Below are 17045 nucleotides of genomic sequence, written 5' to 3'. Positions count from 1 at the left end.
TTTACATCTTTGAATGTATTTCTTTATTGAATTCACTCAGGGCGGGGGGACCTTGTAAAATGAATACATTCCTTTAGGTTTCAAACATAAATTATGCCAATCCACGTACACCAATTATCATAATTACAAGTGCAATCATACCTACAATAATCACCTTAACTAAAATATGTTCCTACATCAAACATCCACCTTACAACATTGGGGGGGAGGATATGGCTTTTATCAATGGGGGCATGGCTTGTTTCTAAGCAAATGTCAACTCAATGAACACGTTACATCCAGGAGGCCCAAAAAAAATTCTATTTAAATCATCTGTGGCACAGTAAGTCAATTGTGCAGAATAAATAGCTGCCGAGAAATAAATACTCTATACATCCATTTTTCTAGATACGTAGTTATATACGTATGTTGATATCATTCAAAATATACAGTACAAGATATTTCCTGTCACTTAAGAGGTGAATTGCCCAAAAGGCTCATAAATATACTGTGTCGTATTCCAGACAATTTATTAATTTTCATAGAATATGCAAAATATTACAACGGCTCATTTAATCATTCATATAAGATTAAACCTTTCCATATACACTTTGTGTTTCTTGACAGCCCAGAAATTAAAGGTAATCTCTTGTTTTTGGACCAAAAACTTGGAAACACACTTATGATATTCGAATACCAAAAAATAAAAAAATAACAAAATTAGATAACATGAGCAGGAAAATAATGATTAGCTTGTATTGTAGCTTTTTGCTTTGGGTTTGGGATATTCAGATGTTTTCAGGTCAAAATACAGAAATCCATTTCAGCATTCATTCAATATCTTGGACATCCAGCTAGTCCGCTATTTGTGCTCACTAGTAAGACAATTCAGCACACGAGTAGAACAACTCTATTTTTTTCCCCGCTACTGACATCATAGCAGGACACTGTGCATTCTCCTCTAGTTAGCATCCGTGTGAAGATGTCACTAGCAGTGGTATAAAATTGTCACTAAAAGGACAGTCGCTCTGCTGCTGCGCTGAATTGTTGTACTCGTGAGGACAAAGAGCAAATGCTTAAGTGGCTCAACGGACCAAAATGCATTGGGAAATACACAAAAGCAAGAGTCTAACTGGATGTAGTACCCGGATTGACCTGTGAGAGGCAGCAATGTTCTGGAAAAATCAAAAGATGTGAAATAAAGATGACATTTAATACATATAATATTAAAAATAGAAGTCACATTTTTTCAATTTCAGTGTGAGTAAAATGCTAAACATTAAAAAGCAGAATGTCAAATGGTGATAACCGTGAAATGGAACTAATCAATAAAAGTATTTAAATGATTACAAGTAAAACATTAAAAGTTTTAGAAAATAAAATGTCTCGTCATCTTGTTCGCTTTTTATCCTAATCCAAGAACTGTTTTCTTTCCACAGGAGAATGCAAACACTAAACTGCAGTGCAGGACTAATACAATGAATAGATAAACCATTCGAAAGAAAACTGTAACCCATTATTGGATCTTGACTCGGGCCTGGTGCCATCATTGCACTCTCTCCAGACTCTGAGGAATTCATCATAATAATCTGAATAATGTACAATAGATAGTCTGTTTACAACAAGTCCATGCCTGGCGGCCTTTGATTATTAGAATACATACAAGATAAGATAATATACTCGCCATTTTGGGAGCCAGACCTACATCAAACTTGTAATTGAGAAAAAAAAAAAGATTGATAGTAGTATTATCTAGAGTGCATTTTTAACACCAATGTTATATGTTTCTGGTAACAAACATAAAAACCTTTGTATAGTTGCTATTCACTGTGAAAAAAAAATCATTTTTTAAAGGCAAGAGGTTAAAAGAGCATGAACTCTGTAATAGAAATGACTCATAGGTACAACACAGTATCAATTCATCACCCGACTACAAAAGAGACGCTTCATTTACAAATGTTACACTTGCGTTGTTGCTGTATTTCCCGTTACCCTGCATCCATGTAGTTGTCTCCACTGTTCTCATGTTTCCGGTGTATAATGCCAAAAAGTCAGGAAATGTGAGAAAACGGTCCTTTGGGAAATGTACATTATCATCATATGAATCACACGTAGCTTACTCATCCTGGCGTTTTGAAAAGCACATGCACATCGATGCCTCACAAACAGATGAGTCGGTGAAGTCACGACTTGCTATGTACCTGGATGGTTGCAAACGACCACTTTACAAACCCAAGTTTTACAAGAAAGTAGAAATAAAGTTAGTCAGTCAGTCAAAAGCGGGGGTGGGCAAACTTTAGTGATCAAGAGCCACGTTCGATTTTTAAAATGGAGGTAATTTGTAAAGATAGAAAAACGAAAGAAAATGTATGTGTAAAACAATATCTTAACACTAAATGGTCATTTATTTTTTAACTAAGTATATATTTTAACTAAGTATATATATATATATATATATATATATATATATATATATATATATATATACACACACATATATATATATATATATATATGTGTGTGTGTGTGTACACACACAGCCATTTTTTAAATGGCTAATTAGGGTGTATATATTCAAGCTTTCAATCACTGATAATGCAAAAGCGTTAGCAAACTTTGCCCACCCCTGTGAGGTTTGTCCATGTTACCATACTAGTAGCAGACATTTCTTCAAGCACACTTAAGAATGTACCGTATTTCCATAGATGGTGGTAGGCGTCTGTTACTTGGTGTCCACGGGAATGTGAGTTTTCCCGAACAAAAGCCTGAATTATCCTTATGAATGCCACTTGACATTTCAATCCGCCGTCCATCCGTCTTAAAAAGGCCACCGACACCGTAAACAACATTAAGTGGCCTTACGGGGACCTTACACTAAAAATGGCATGTACCCTGTATTTCGGAGGGGATTTTATTGGTGCATTTTTCTGTCATAATGTTCAATATTAGCAGTGTATTGCAATTCAAGTCAAGCTGAAAGTGGAGTTTAAAGCTAGAAAATGAGGACGAAAATAGAGAAATGACTGATTTGGAAGCAACCATGTCTGAGTCTACTGGAATGGTAATTGTCGCTAAAGACTCATTTTATACTCATTTACAACACCTGGTTAATCTGCACACTTTAATTTAGAAGGTGCTGCTGTTTTGTTTAGCAACAGACTTCAATTGGGCTCTGTGCGCAAACTACTGACATGAACTGACTAAGCGCATTTACTTGACCGAGACCTTTATTTTCTAAAAGTGACTAATCATGGCATCTACTTGAAGAAATACAGGATTTAAAGGGATGGACAGTATTTAAGAAGAAGAATATTGTGGCGTTTGACAACCTACAATTGTTAAGTGCTATGCTGAACTAATAACTCATCTTTCAGTCAGAGTCATGTTTCTATTATTTACACGTTTGTACTCTGGCTATTTGATATATTAGACACTGCATTTGTCCAACCTTTCTATTGTTTAGTTTAAATAGCGCTGGGCTGGGTAAAGTTGAACTGAGAACTTTCTGCCTTCAGAGGTAGCATCAGAGCCACAGTGGCACCAGAAAATAAATGTTACGCATTCATGGGTGTAGCATTTAGTCTTCCCAGTTTCAGTTGGCCCAAAAAATACAAACCATTATTCAAAAAGTGACTTGAATATTTTAGAATTTGTTTTTAAACACAAAAAGCAGGGTGGAAAAAGAGATTTATCATATTTCAATTTTAGGCCAGGTCATAATTGCATATTGTAAAAGCAAACCACAGAACCAACGTTAATTTCAATACTTAATTCCGAATTCCGTCTGATGGCCTGTTTTTCAATTTCTTATTTTGGATCCGAGCCTACAATGTTAAAGAATGTATTTGACTGTGGTGGATTAAAAATACAAATACATTGATTGCCATTTGAAAATGGAAAGTATTAATGATACACGGACTGGCGCTGTCTGACAGGTCTTTTATATTGTCTTGCATAATTGTTTGGTCTCTTTGTGAAAGTGGCTTACCATGATTCCGGCACAACATAAAAAGTCAAAGGCTTGAAAGTGATGATGTGTCGGAAAAGTATGCAAATAATAATCCAAACCACCAACACGCATGCGCTACTGACAAAATGTTAGGGACATTGGGCCTTCGGATAAAATCTGAGGATGAACCTAAACTGCCTGCTTTTTTTGTGCTTCTACGATTTCAAGTGCTGCTTTGTAACCAGGAATCATTGGTCAAATCTTCATCCCCGCATAGGATTCGCTGAAAAAACTTGGAATGTTAGCTCAAGTCGGAGTTTCAAATTGGTCTCCGGCGTGAAATGATTGTCAGAAGTTCTTTGAAAAGTTTCAGTAGCGACAAGGAGCCTGGGTGTGTGTGGTCCTACTTGGACTGGCAAGCAGATCTTCAAGTGGAGGGGTTAGCGGTTTTGCGCTCACACTTGGATGACCATCACGGATCCTGGTCGCTTTCGCAGTGGCAGTCAGGATCCAGGGAGACCCCCGTAGCCCTGGCAGATAGACTGTAGGGGAGAGTAGGAAAACAGATGAAGCCCAGGCTTGAAATTACTGTGGCATTTTGAACAATCAATCGACATTTTGGGAAAACGTGGTTGCCATTCAAAACCATTGCATAAATACAATAAACCAACTGGCCCATAAAAACAGTGCAATCAAGACCAAGTAGCCAGCCTTGTTAGCATAGTACAAAAACATATAATTACAGTAGTAACAATTAAATTGGCTTAAATTAAGGGATCAGCTCCACAACCTTTTTCTGCTCGTTTTTTTTCTTTTTTGCCCCAAGCTTAATTCACTAGTGAGTTAGTTAAAAATAACATAACAACTGAAACTGACGACACACATCTTGGTACTTTAGCTTAGCAGGTGTCACTATGGGGCCAACAAGTCAACAACAGCAACGGTTTTGCAGATAATATTCTATTGTTGCTGTTGATTTTTGAAGGATTCCAAACCCTATGCACACAGACGCAAAGTCTCTTCTCCTCTTTTTTTGCTTTCTTTGTTTGTAGCTTGACATTTGCTTCATTATCTAGTTGGTTAATTTGCTACTTGGTTCAAAAGGTCATGGGCCTGTACACACAGGAGCAAGGCTTGTTAGATTGCCAGTAGCTAAATGTTAGCATTTTGGTGTCAATATAATTGCATTGCTTACCGGGTAGCAAATTTTGACGGATTCAACTGGCTATCCAGAGCATTTTGACAGCATCTGTAGTGTGGTTGTTGTTTTTTTTTTTAGCTATTTAGCTTGTTTAGGACCAGTGGGCTGGGCCTGTTCAGTACTATGCTGTGCTGTAATTGGCTAAATGGAAGGTCAGTTGATGACAACACAGACGGTCCACTGTAAGGCCAAAATGGTAAAATATTGCTTTTGCATTCACATTTGAAAGAAGTTCATAAACAAATACTGAAGGAACATATTTTTTTTCTACACTCACAACTGATTGGAGCGAGAACACAGCGGCCTTGCAGGCTAATTCACAGCACACATTCACAATACACACCATGCACTAATACATGTATATTGCAGTACATTAGTTTCACTTTGAGTGTTGAGGGCATGATATCCCTTCGCAAACCCAACCCTCCACTTCCCCCAACTGGATTAGCACCCAGCTTTTGACTGTCACTGAGGATGTAGCGTGGTATAGATGACAACAAAGTGGGATATGTGTATGAGAGCCTACACTGACTAGCAAATGGAATATGATGTTTAAGGACATTTGGAGCGAGTGGCAATGATTACAAATAATTAAAACATATATATATATATAGAGAGAGAGATTTTGCCTGTATGTATGAGTATATATACATATATATATACATATATAAGACTCAGGCACTAACCTGGTCTGTGAGGATTCGAGGCTTAATATCAGGAATGGCACCCCCTCTCAGCTCATCTTCCACAGCCATGAGTCTGACAACAGGGAAATAGAAACAAACAGCGCTTGTCAAAAAAAAAAAGCTATGCGCAGCCATATGATCATGCCATATAAAGAAAGTCCTTTTTATTATCATTTTTATTATTATATTAAGGTCTTGGCATGCTGAGTTTGTTTGCTACCACCCACTCCGGCAATATGTTGTCAGGAGTATCTGTATACCTGCCATCTCAGATACTCTCGATACTAAAAACTACAACCAAAAAAACGATGGCCTACGCGGCTTGATAACTGGCTAACTAGGATGTCTCTTTCTCACGTCATGCGTGTGTGCAAATGTTGCCCCAAAACGAGCATTTAACTCAAATTTTATATTCAACATTATATTTTTTTCTCATACACTTCCAAAAGCAAGCCATTTTATTTTGTTTTCTAAGAATATTAGATGGCCAAACTTTGGGCACTTCTATGTTTGAACTGTAGCAGTCTATACAGTTTTTCGCTGTCATCTGTCCCTGTGTTTCATTTTTTTTTCCCATACAGATATTGACTGGTTTATGATACCTCCCCCAAAATATGTGTGCCAGGACCGACGGGGGAACATACAAGTAAATAAATAAAGTGGCCCGCAGACGCTCCCTGAAGCATTACCTGTTGATGATGCCTTTGATTTGGGAGTCCTTCTCCACTTGCTGCTGCTTAAGACGCCGCTCGCTGTCCTCTAGCCGGCACTGGTACTGCTGCAGGATCTTGCTGGTCTGCTGCTCCTGCGACGCCAGCCTCTGCTCGTATTCCTCCAGCTTGCGATGGGACATCTTCAGGCGCTCTTTCAAGGAGTGGATCTCCTCCTCGTACTCCCTTACCTGCGAGGGTTCACTTGATGAATAATGCGGCACGTTCGTTCAGTCACAAAGTCATTCAGTCAATTTCAGTCACAAAGTCAGTAAGTCAGTCCATTTTGATTCTTCATTTCACCTAATCTATTTTTTGGGTGAGACCTGTAAAACCTATTTTCACTTGCACTAATTTGAGTACTTTCGCCAAAATCTTGCGGCGCTTACCCTCTCCAGACGGGATTCGTCCATGCTCTTGGAGTACTCCTTAAGCTGGCCCTCGCGGTCAGGCCGCAGACTCTCAATGTCGGCGGAAAGATGCGGCATGTTGGAAACCCAGGCCACAGTGCGCTCATTCAGGTTGGACTGGGAACCCTGAAAATGACATGGAGAAAAGTGAGGGTTACTATGAGGAAAAGACTGGCCAGTGTTTGTTTGTTTTCTTAAATGTTTTGTATACGTTTACGCATGGACGGTTTACTGACGATTTTATTTGAATGCCGTTGCTAACCAAAACAGCGGCACCTACCAAGGTGACCAAACAGTTCCACTCAAGTCTTGTTGTTTGTCCAACATGTCACTGTAATATTTTGGAACAAAAAGACGAGAAATATTTCTAAAATTTCACCAAGTGGTGAGCCTATTTGAACTCACTTTTTCAGTTCAATTCAAGACTCATGTTGACAACTAGTTCTCATCATTTTAGTTGATGTGGAGACAATGTCTTTTTACAACACTTTTCACTAGACTTTCTCCCATCTGCAGTTGAGTCATGAAACACCAATTAAATGACTGACCTGTTTGTTGCCGAGTGGCTTAAGCAGATGTTGCTGCGGAGGCTGCAGCTGTTGCGACTTTTTGCCACTTTTGGTAGGCGTGTCCGTCGAGTCCTCAGCGGTGGCGGCGACTGAGGATGGGTTCTGGTTTTCCTTGGCGGCCCCCGTCTGAAAAGGCAGCCCGGGAGCCGGGCTGTCCGCCGCAGCGTCCTGCTGCTGCGTTGGTGTTGGTTGCTGCTGTTGTTGGGGCGGTGGCTGAGTTTGACGCTGTTTGGCCTGAACAAAGTTGGCGTCGGTGGACTCCAGTAGGAGATTCCTGCTCTGGGGTCGAGCCTTGGGCGGCGTGGCCGTGGCGGGGGTGTTGACGGAGCGCTGGGACTTGAGGAGCTGGGGTGCGATGGAGGACTGGCGCACGGGGTGGACGGTCGTAGGCGGCGTTGCCAAGGAGGCGGGTGTGCCCGTTCCGGTGGCCGTCTGAGAAGCAACGCCCATCATGTGCTGTTGCTGGAGGGACTCCTGATGGCAAAGTTTGAGGAGGGAAAGATTGAACGACCGCAGGTCATCAATGCTGTATTCGTATCGGAAACTTCAGTTCATACAATGAAAAATGGACACACACACATTATGGCCTTTACTTCCACTAATAGAAGATGCTTGCCTGTTCAAACCCTTGACCTTACAGCCTCACAAACCCATTGAAATTCGCTATTTAAATAAAATTCTCTTGTATTGTATTGTATTTTCTTCCAATATTCCTTCCTTCCTTTCCCAGTGCTCTGGTAGAAGACGGTTAAAGAGAATAACATTTTGGACTTGTCTTTTGTCTTTAAGAATAAATTAAAAAAACATGCTGGTAATTTATTCAACGAGAACAATCGTCCTCACACCAACTGTACTGTATTAAAAATAAATAAATAAATAAAACAAGAGGCTGAGAGATTCATTGCAGCCCACGCAGCAGGACAGAAATAGCTCAGGACACTACATAATGGTATCATTAGAGCCACTGCAGTCTACACAGTGTGAGTGGCACGTTAATCTCATTTTGTATACTGTATTATACATTACTAGTCACTTTTTTTACTATTGTTAAGTGCTGCACTGCTTATGTGTTACTTTTAAGCTACTTACTACAACCGTCATAAACCAAGGACCTCTTGTATACGATAACAAATCAAAATTAAATGTTAGGCAATACAAGCACATAGTTGCCGCTCGGGATAGAACATGTCATAAAAATTTGAGGTGATTTTTTTTTTTTTTTGGGTGGGGGGCACACAGTTACACGCCTTAGCTGCCACTATTTTTGGAAGAAACTGGAAGTTTGCATGCATGGAAGCAGTCGTCCTACAAAGGAGGCACTCTCACCTGCACCTGCAGTGAGAGCTGATGCCAGACTAAGTCATTGTTCTGGTTCTGCCGGGTGAAATCGTCACTGTAGCTGTGCGAGTGGACGATGCTGGGCTGCACCAGGCTGTTCTGAGAGCGCAGCGCCGACAGGTCCTCGCTGCGGGAGAACGCATTATTGCCGAAGGCCGGCGTATACTCGTGATGGCCGTTCTCCGGCTCCGGCGCCAACAGGAGGGGCGGCGGCGGAGGCTGGGCGGGGGAGTTCTGCGCCGCCAGGTGGAAGAGAGGGTTCTGGAAGGACAGTGGGTAGTGCATGGCGGCTGCCGCCTGCTGCTGCTGCTGGGAGATGGACTCGGTGGGGCCGCCGATGTGGCCCATCTGGCTCAGCCTCAGGCCGGAGCCCGGCGAGCCGCCGGGCAGGTGGCCGCCCATTCGCAGGGGGCCGCCCAAGTTGCCGAAGCTGTGGCCCAGGCCGGCGATGGAGGCCTGCGAGGACGTGAGCATGTCCCCTACCGAGTTCAGGTTGGAGATGCTGTTCATGCGTGAGTCTTGGAGGTCCATCATAGACACGCTTTTATTCACGCTGTGAACCTGAAAGCAGTAGAAGCCATCAGGAATTGAACACAAACTGAAGCTTAACAAAAAAATCAATAAAACTGGGAGCAAGTAGTATTCCACAGGTGGCTCACTGCGCTACCTTGGGGTCAGGTTCCGTGATGTCCGAGCTGCTGGTGCAGTAAGCCGGGCTGGAGCGGGCCAGTGGCGGCCGGGTAACGTAGAACACTTCCCTGGACGAGCGCAGGTCTCGTTCGGCCTGGCGCCTCATGTTCAGGTTGGATGAGAGGGACTCGACGGCCGACACGCCGGTGGGGGGCGACGGCAGGCGGTTGATGTCTATGGAACTTGAGACACGACGCAAAGGTCCAGTTAGTCGCCTGCCTGACCCAGCAGGTGGTACCCGCGTAGCAAAATCTGAAAATCTTTCATTAATGTTTTGGTAGGAATGTCCTTAGTGTGTGCATAATTTTGACTATGCTGAACCTCCTGTAATTTCCACTTTTGGGGACTGATTCAAACTTTTCAACATTTTATGATTGGAAAAGGGAAGCATCTGTTTGAGAGAGGCATTTATTTTTTTCAGCCACTATTTGATGAAATATAATAAACCTCTTGACAGATTCATCACTGGATAACAACATTGACGCCATATACAAACACCAGTGGAATGATGAATCACGGCAAACACAGTGAGGGGGAAACAGTCGCAATTACAGCTGTTATCGCTCTCACGTTAAGCGTTCTCATTTAAAGTGTTTGGGCTATAATGAGAGTCGCTGTCTCCTGATAATAGGAAGTGTGAGGCGGAAAAAAAGAGGGTTTGGCTAAGAGGGACTGGGAACAGATGGTGCCAGCAATTACCGATTGATAAAAAACGTACCGCCTTTGGAGATAAATTAGGTGACATTAAGAGGGGCTCTCAGAAATAAGCCGGGTATTGTGTTTTGGAGTTGCAGAATTCCCATCCTGTGAATTTCCTCGCTCTGCGTTTCACTGTTAATTACACCCGGATGACGCTGCGGTGTCACGCCGCGTTAAGAATTACCCGACACGGTGAGGCCTCCCGGAGGACGCGGTGATCTATTTTTGAAACGGAGTAGGAGGGGCAAAGAAGTAGGACGGGTACGCCTACCTGTTTAAATCGCGCATCATCAGGCTCTGGAAGTCAGAGGACATGAGGCGATTGAACGTGGGCCGAGAGAAGAGTCTGTCCTTGGGCCGCTCGGGCTGGTGGTTGGCGGCAGCGTGCAGCTGAGGGTTACGCAGGGCCACGCTGATGTCGTTCAACAGCCGAGGCAGCGGACCAAGTTTGAGAATGGCGTCCTGTGGGCAGGTTGGGAAAATGTCACTGCAACCAATTGGACTGTTCACATTAACATGAGAAAAAAAAAACTGATACAAGTCACATTGGGGGGGGGGGGGGGGGGAAAGATATCAAAATTGACATGCATGTGGGGTCCAGCAACCTTGCTGAGCTGGCCCATGACCTCCCACAGCAGGCTGTGCAGCATGGACAGCTCCCTGCCGAGGTCGATGTAGCCTTCAAAGCCTCCAGCGTTCCCACCGGCGTCCATGTTGGAGATTTCGTAGAGGAACTGCTGCATGGAGCCCCACTCCATCTCCAGGAACTCGTTCATGAAGTACATGTACTCTTCCTTGGGTCCAAACCTGCAGCGAGTACACATATTGGCACTTTTTGATGCGCACCACCTACACACTCAAGTGGCACATTATTTCAGCCAAATAAGCCAATTCAAATCAATTAGAAAGATGCGATCTCACTTGCTGAAGCTGGCCAAGTTCTGCATGACCTTGGCGATGAGCGTGAGGGTCCGCGAGGTACGCTCCGCCGGGTACTCCTGCGTGAGGTTGAAGAGCGAGGGCGACATGATGGCCGGACACATGAATCGGAGGAACAGCGAGGAGCTGATAAGGCTGTCAGCCAGGTCCTCCCTGCCGCGCTCGGCGCAGCGGGCCCGCCACGAGGCGAACACCTCCTTCAGCTCGCGGGGGAAAATGCTGCAACAAGCGCGACAAGACTCGACGTCAGGGAGAAGGCAGCGGATGACTTATCTTGGAAAGATAATATGCCCACCAGAGGGAATTGATGATCTTGCAGAGTAAGAGCTCACAGCACATGCGCAGGTTAGCTTGGTGGTCAGCCAGGACCGACGGCGGAACTCGCATGGGGTCCACCTCACAGTTCTCCTCAGATTCATACAAGGCTCGAATGAAGTCACCTGAAGGACATCAGGACATATTTGGTAATTCGGCATTTAACAGCTAAGAGACCATATTTGATATCTTATCTTTTACTGTGTATGGTAACTTAGCCACTTATTTATAACCACATATTTGGGGCAATTAACCCAATTTGGTAACTTAGCCCATATCAGGCAAGCAACAATATTTGATAGTTTAGCTTTTAATGTACAAGAAACCAGATTTGGCAACTTAGGTTTGAATATGCAAGTAATGATAATTGGTAACTTATCCCCTTATTAAGCAAGGAATAAAATGTGGTAACTTAAAAATGAGAAGGATAGGAACTATATTTGCTCACTTTTGGTCAGAATTTTTTTATTTTTTTTATTTAGCTACTTATCAAACACATGATCTTATTTTGTGATTTTTAACAGGAAAGACTGCATTTGGTCACTTAGATTTTACTCGGGCTGTCACTATCAAATATTTTTAGAATAAATGATTCTGTATTCTGTAATTATTCAAGTATTCCATCGATTCATCAGATAAATTAGTCATCTTACATGAAGGACTGCAGAAATCGGAGAAGAATTACTAGTGAGAGGCTGAAAGCAGAGGATTTGGACAATTTCAAAACAATTGCTCGATTACAGTATTAAAATTGTTGTCCATTAATTTGATTATTGATAAGTTGTCGATTGATCATTTCATTTTGACACCTATACTTTTAACACAACTGGAACCATATTTGGTATTTTCACTATCAGCGTTTGGCTGATGGGAGCAATTTTCGGGTTCTCCGCCAGATCCTACCTATCCCTTCCTTGAGGTATCGGTGACCAATCAGCTTGAGGTACTCCTCCACAGCTTTCGTGGCGAGCGTGTTCTCCCGGAAGATCATGTGCTCACGCTCCATGAATCGATCCACCTCGCACATCGCCATGTCGGACAGGAACTCCTGAGGTCGCATTTTTTTTTTTTTTTTGGTAAGAAACCGATTTTCACGTTTAAAACCTCAAAAGAGATCTTGTTTACCTTAGTTTTCCCAGTGCTTTGGAGGATGTGCACCAGAGCAAACGCCACTTCTTCTTTGCTCTTCACGCTCAACAGCGGCTCCAGAACTGCACACAGTGTTCTGTAGTTATTGGTGATGTACTCGGCGAACTCCTTGTACAGTTCCATGGGGAGGATGTTCATGGTCTGGTAGCGTGACTTGACGCGGAGTGAAGCGTTGATGACTTTGCCACTCCCAACGCCGCCACTTTTGGCCAAAACGCTGGACTGGATGACGGGGTACCACTGCTCCACAAACTGACGGCCCGTGATGCTGGAGATGGGGATGCTGACAAGACCCAGGTATGTGCTTTTCTCCTACAAGCACAACAACACTATGCAGCCATTCACCGGGAACCATATTTGGTAACTTAGGTCAGGCAAGGAACCAAATGTGTTAACTTAGCTGTTTTTACTGCATACTTGGTAAGTCAACCCCTAATTGGACAAGGAACCACACATGCTAATGTAGCGTTTAACAGGAAAGGAAACACATTTGGTTTCTAAGCCCCATATTTGAAATATGGCGCTAAATTATCATTACCTTGCGTCTCTTTTTGTCCGTCTCCTTGTAGAGGTGCAAGCGAAGGCTACGAATGGTGGGCAGGTTGTTGAACTCGAAATGCTCGCCCCAGAAGACGGTGTCCGTGCGAGGTTTGCTGGTGGTGCGGGCGTACAGCATGTCGTCCAGACACAGCTCACAGTAGTAGCGCTTCTTGGTGGGCAAGTCCCGGGCTTCAATGATCCATAACTTGAGTACGTTGTCCACACGCCTGCTGTTGTCCTGGACAAGAAAACAAACATTTGAATGAGCCTTAGCCACGGTACTCGATACTTGACGTTTGCAAATACGCACTAAGAACTCATACAATACCAACACTTGATTACTGATGCTAATGGATTTGCTTTAAATCAGACTTCAATCGGTACTCGGTTCACCTTGTTGGGTTTGACGGCTCTTTGCAGGTTTTCAATCCACTTGTCTCTCTCTGAAGCAGAACGGCAGGCAAAACATTTTGTCCCTGAATTTGTGGTCACCTAAAGATGGAAAAAGACCATTTCAGCACATAAACCAGGAAAAGAACCATCTTAGGTAACATAACTTTTCATCCCTATTTGGTAACTTAGCAACAGTAGAACATTTGTCTACACTTAGCAGTACATTGAATGTGACCCATGCTGAAATGTGTGCTTGATGTCTTTGTGTTCAGAGTAACAACAAACTCTCTCCTTCTAATTTGGTTTCTGCTGCATGTGGAGAACGAGTTTTAAAGCTAATTTTGCTACTACGCTGAATCGATCTGCTACAAAGTGGCACACGGCAATGCTCATTTGAGCATTCTCTTAATGTTCCCCATCCCCATTTTTGGGTGCTTTTATTTTCCTGCAGTTGGGAATGGAGCAGGAAGTTAACCAGAACCGAATTTGCCAAGCGCGGGCGAGATCGGAAGTACATCACACCTGGTGCATTCCAGGTCAAAGGTGCATTGTTGGTTTGAATGGGTTTAGGCTCTAACACTTCAAAGACGAACGCAACACCAATTTGGGTGGCTTAATGTGCGCGAGAGCCCACCTCAAAGCAATACTCTTGTCCCAAAATGCTGGAGTGGACCGGTTTTATGACGGCGTCTTCGTCCAGCACCAAGTCCAAAGCCTCGGCAGCGCTGCTGGGAGAAAGCAGCGACTCGTGGGAGTGGGATTCTTTGAAACTCTGCATCAAGCGTGTCCTTGTGGGAGAGAGTGAGAATAGAAAACAAAAGAACAACACAATGCATTTACTTTCACAGCTTCAAGTATGTGACCGTCATCATCCTTAAATAAACTTGTACAGAAGACTTTGATTCGATACACAAGTGAGTCACAGAGACTCGGGGAGCCCTGATGTCTCACACCTGACAATCTAAATATATATTTTTTTAGAGATGATCCTTTTATAATGAGTTTTGGGGGTGGGAAGAAGCAAGAGCACCGGGCTTTCATTTTTTGCTGTTTGGCTTGTTGACTCGACTCATCTGTGTCATTCGTTAGCAAGAGCAGCAGCGCAACGGAAAATGTGCACAGTAGGAAATCATTTCCTTTCTGAAGGAAAGTAAGTCAATTTTTTTTTTTTTTGAGGAATTTAACTTGATTTTGTTCTTCCTCAGAGAGCAGTGTATGAAATTTAATCCCACTGGCGACGACTCACCTTGCAAAGGTAATCCCTATTGTGTTGCATTGTAGGGACATGATGGCCATTTTAGGCAAGAAAAAAAAAAACAAGTGAAGCACGGAGCCCATGATGTTTACGTGTCACGGAAAAAAAGCACAATGTTCTGAGCCTTCCATGACCATGCCAAGAAGGTTAGTAAATTGAAATTTGCTCTTAAACCGAATTGCTCGTAAACTGGGTTAATTCAGTGCTGCATTTAATGTCAATTAGTAGATGCAGTTTATTAAAAAAAGGGAAAACATAAAATAACATATATTTAAAAAAAAAAAAACAGGAGCTTGGCAGGCGACTTTTAGCAGCTGCGATGGGAAGAGAGAGTGCGAAGTTGGACGTCAGATGCCTTTGCAGCATCAACGGAGAGAATTAGGAGCGTGTGGGCAGAACGGGAAGCCGGCTGTGAAGGCAGCTGTCAGGCAGCGGTATGAACCGGGGCCAGGAAGTCAAGGTGACCAAGCCCCTGACCCTTAGAATCACTAGATCTCCACAGCACTCCCAGCTTTTATTTATTTTTTTCTCTCAAAACTGTGCGTTGACACTAAATATTTGTTTTAGCATGTTGCTAAACATCATTGGATACCAACGCACATCCTAAAAATATCTTGAATGATAGTCTATAATTTTCCTTTTAAATGTGCAAAGGATTGTATTTGGTAACTTATTTTTTAGTAAGCAAGAAACCATATTTGTTAAGTTAGCTTTAACGAGTAAGGAACCATGTTTTGTAAGAAACAATAGCAATTTAGCTTTTAATGGGAAAGGAACCATATTTTGTACCTTAGCTTTGAATGGGCAAGGGACCGTGTTCAACACTACGATTTTATTGGGCACAGAACCACAATTTTTAACTGGAAAGCATTTTTAGCATGCATAGTTAAACAACACTGGACAATCATATCTGTCCCCAAAATGTCTATTCTCTCCCTCCTGTGGGTAGTAGCATCAGCACAATAGCTCTTTCTGCCTCGACATCTTCACTTCCTGTAAGTGTCGTGACTGAATTGTGTTAGTACAGCAGAAAATTTCTGACAACAATGCAGCGCGGATTCCTCTGAGACGTGACCCCGCGTTAGGATGAAAAACAAGAAGTCGGCGTTACAGCCACAGAAACTGCATGCTTTTTCTTTTCGGCCACAGAGCAACTTGCGATTCACATTATTTTCCAATGGGGTAAAAACATGTCTGAAATCACAAATCACAAAAAAATAAACAACCTCTCTTGATCAGCGCTACGAAACCGAGGCAGAATCATTTGGCGGAAGCTGCTGGTCCGGTCCAGTTTGGGCTGACTTTTGGCCCTCTTGATGGAGCCTTTCAGCCTTCGATTGAGGAAACTCTAAATGTTGAGAAAAATGAAGACATGTGACACAATAAAATCATTTTAAAAAGTGGCTTTTAGTTGCACAACTCTTCGCTTAAGTGTGTTTTTGTGCACTTGCCGGCTGTCTGAAGGACTGTGGGGTGGCGTTGGGAGGCGTTTCCATGCTTGACTGTCGCACAGAGGCAAAACTTGCCCTGCGCGATTGGTCTGGGTGGGGAAACGATGATTAAATCACAATAAAATTGCATTAAAAAATACACCCCAAACAAATTAACAACTCAAGACAATTCATTTAGGATCACAGTTCACCATGGCACAATACAATGGAAGCTCCGACGTCACACAGGCACTAAAGAGTGATACCACGACGTAGCTTTTGTCGGGCAAGTAAGCATATTTGGGAGGCATATTCGATAACATACCTATTAAAGGCCCTTTTGTGTTAACTGGGCCACTTATCAAGCAACCATGTTTGGTTGTTTTGGGCTTTTAACAGCTAAGGAACCATATTTGGTACCTTAGCTTTAATAGTCAAGGAACGACATGTGGTACCTTAGCTTTTATTGAAGAAGGAACCATTTTTGGTACCTAAGCCACTTTATTAATCAAGGGACCATATTTGGTAACTTCACTTATTTACTGGTCAAGAAAAATGTCAGTCAACTTAACTGCAGGCAGCTGTTTTCAAAGCATGAGCAGTGCTACTTTAGTTTAGCTCTATTTCATTGAAAGACTGTGTTCCACTTTGGAGAGTCCACTGAATTAGAAACCACAACTGAGCACACACGCAAGTTAATGACAAATCCACGACGGACATTTAACATGTCAACAACAGTGTCGATAAAAACATGAGCACAGACATCCACGGTTTCGATAACAGTGACAAAAGT

The 17045-nt window shown here is 42.8% G+C and overlaps 1 protein-coding gene across 6 annotated transcripts in view; it reads right to left on the bottom strand.

The window, feature by feature from the left end:
• The window catches only part of syngap1a (synaptic Ras GTPase activating protein 1a), a 29617-nt gene continuing 12572 nt past the window's right edge, over nt 1-17045 (bottom strand). For 5 of the 6 annotated variants that reach the window (XM_086014205.1, XM_086014204.1, XM_086014203.1 and 2 more), the window contains 18 exons: nt 16274-16362; nt 16049-16170; nt 14202-14355; nt 13568-13666; nt 13173-13412; nt 12611-12946; nt 12389-12533; nt 11466-11610; nt 11153-11389; nt 10837-11038; nt 10503-10693; nt 9510-9714; nt 8831-9403; nt 7484-7978; nt 6915-7061; nt 6505-6716; nt 5816-5888; nt 1-4470 (listed from right to left, as the gene is read on the bottom strand). In XM_086014205.1, coding sequence (XP_085870331.1) covers nt 4432-4470; nt 5816-5888; nt 6505-6716; nt 6915-7061; nt 7484-7978; nt 8831-9403; nt 9510-9714; nt 10503-10693; nt 10837-11038; nt 11153-11389; nt 11466-11610; nt 12389-12533; nt 12611-12946; nt 13173-13412; nt 13568-13666; nt 14202-14355; nt 16049-16170; nt 16274-16362 — 3704 coding nt within the window. In that variant the 3' untranslated portion in view covers nt 1-4431. The remainder of the gene's footprint in view (nt 4471-5815; nt 5889-6504; nt 6717-6914; nt 7062-7483; nt 7979-8830; nt 9404-9509; nt 9715-10502; nt 10694-10836; nt 11039-11152; nt 11390-11465; nt 11611-12388; nt 12534-12610; nt 12947-13172; nt 13413-13567; nt 13667-14201; nt 14356-16048; nt 16171-16273; nt 16363-17045) is intronic. The other variant, XM_086014206.1, reaches the window with a different exon arrangement.

Source organism: Filicampus tigris, chromosome 18 (genome assembly GCF_054856515.1).
Source record: "Filicampus tigris isolate MCC_2025a chromosome 18, RoL_Ftig_1.0, whole genome shotgun sequence".
NCBI classification, from domain to species: domain Eukaryota; kingdom Metazoa; phylum Chordata; class Actinopteri; order Syngnathiformes; family Syngnathidae; genus Filicampus; species Filicampus tigris.
Note: the sequence above shows the minus strand (reverse complement) of the source record. Positions and strands in the feature narration are given on the sequence as shown.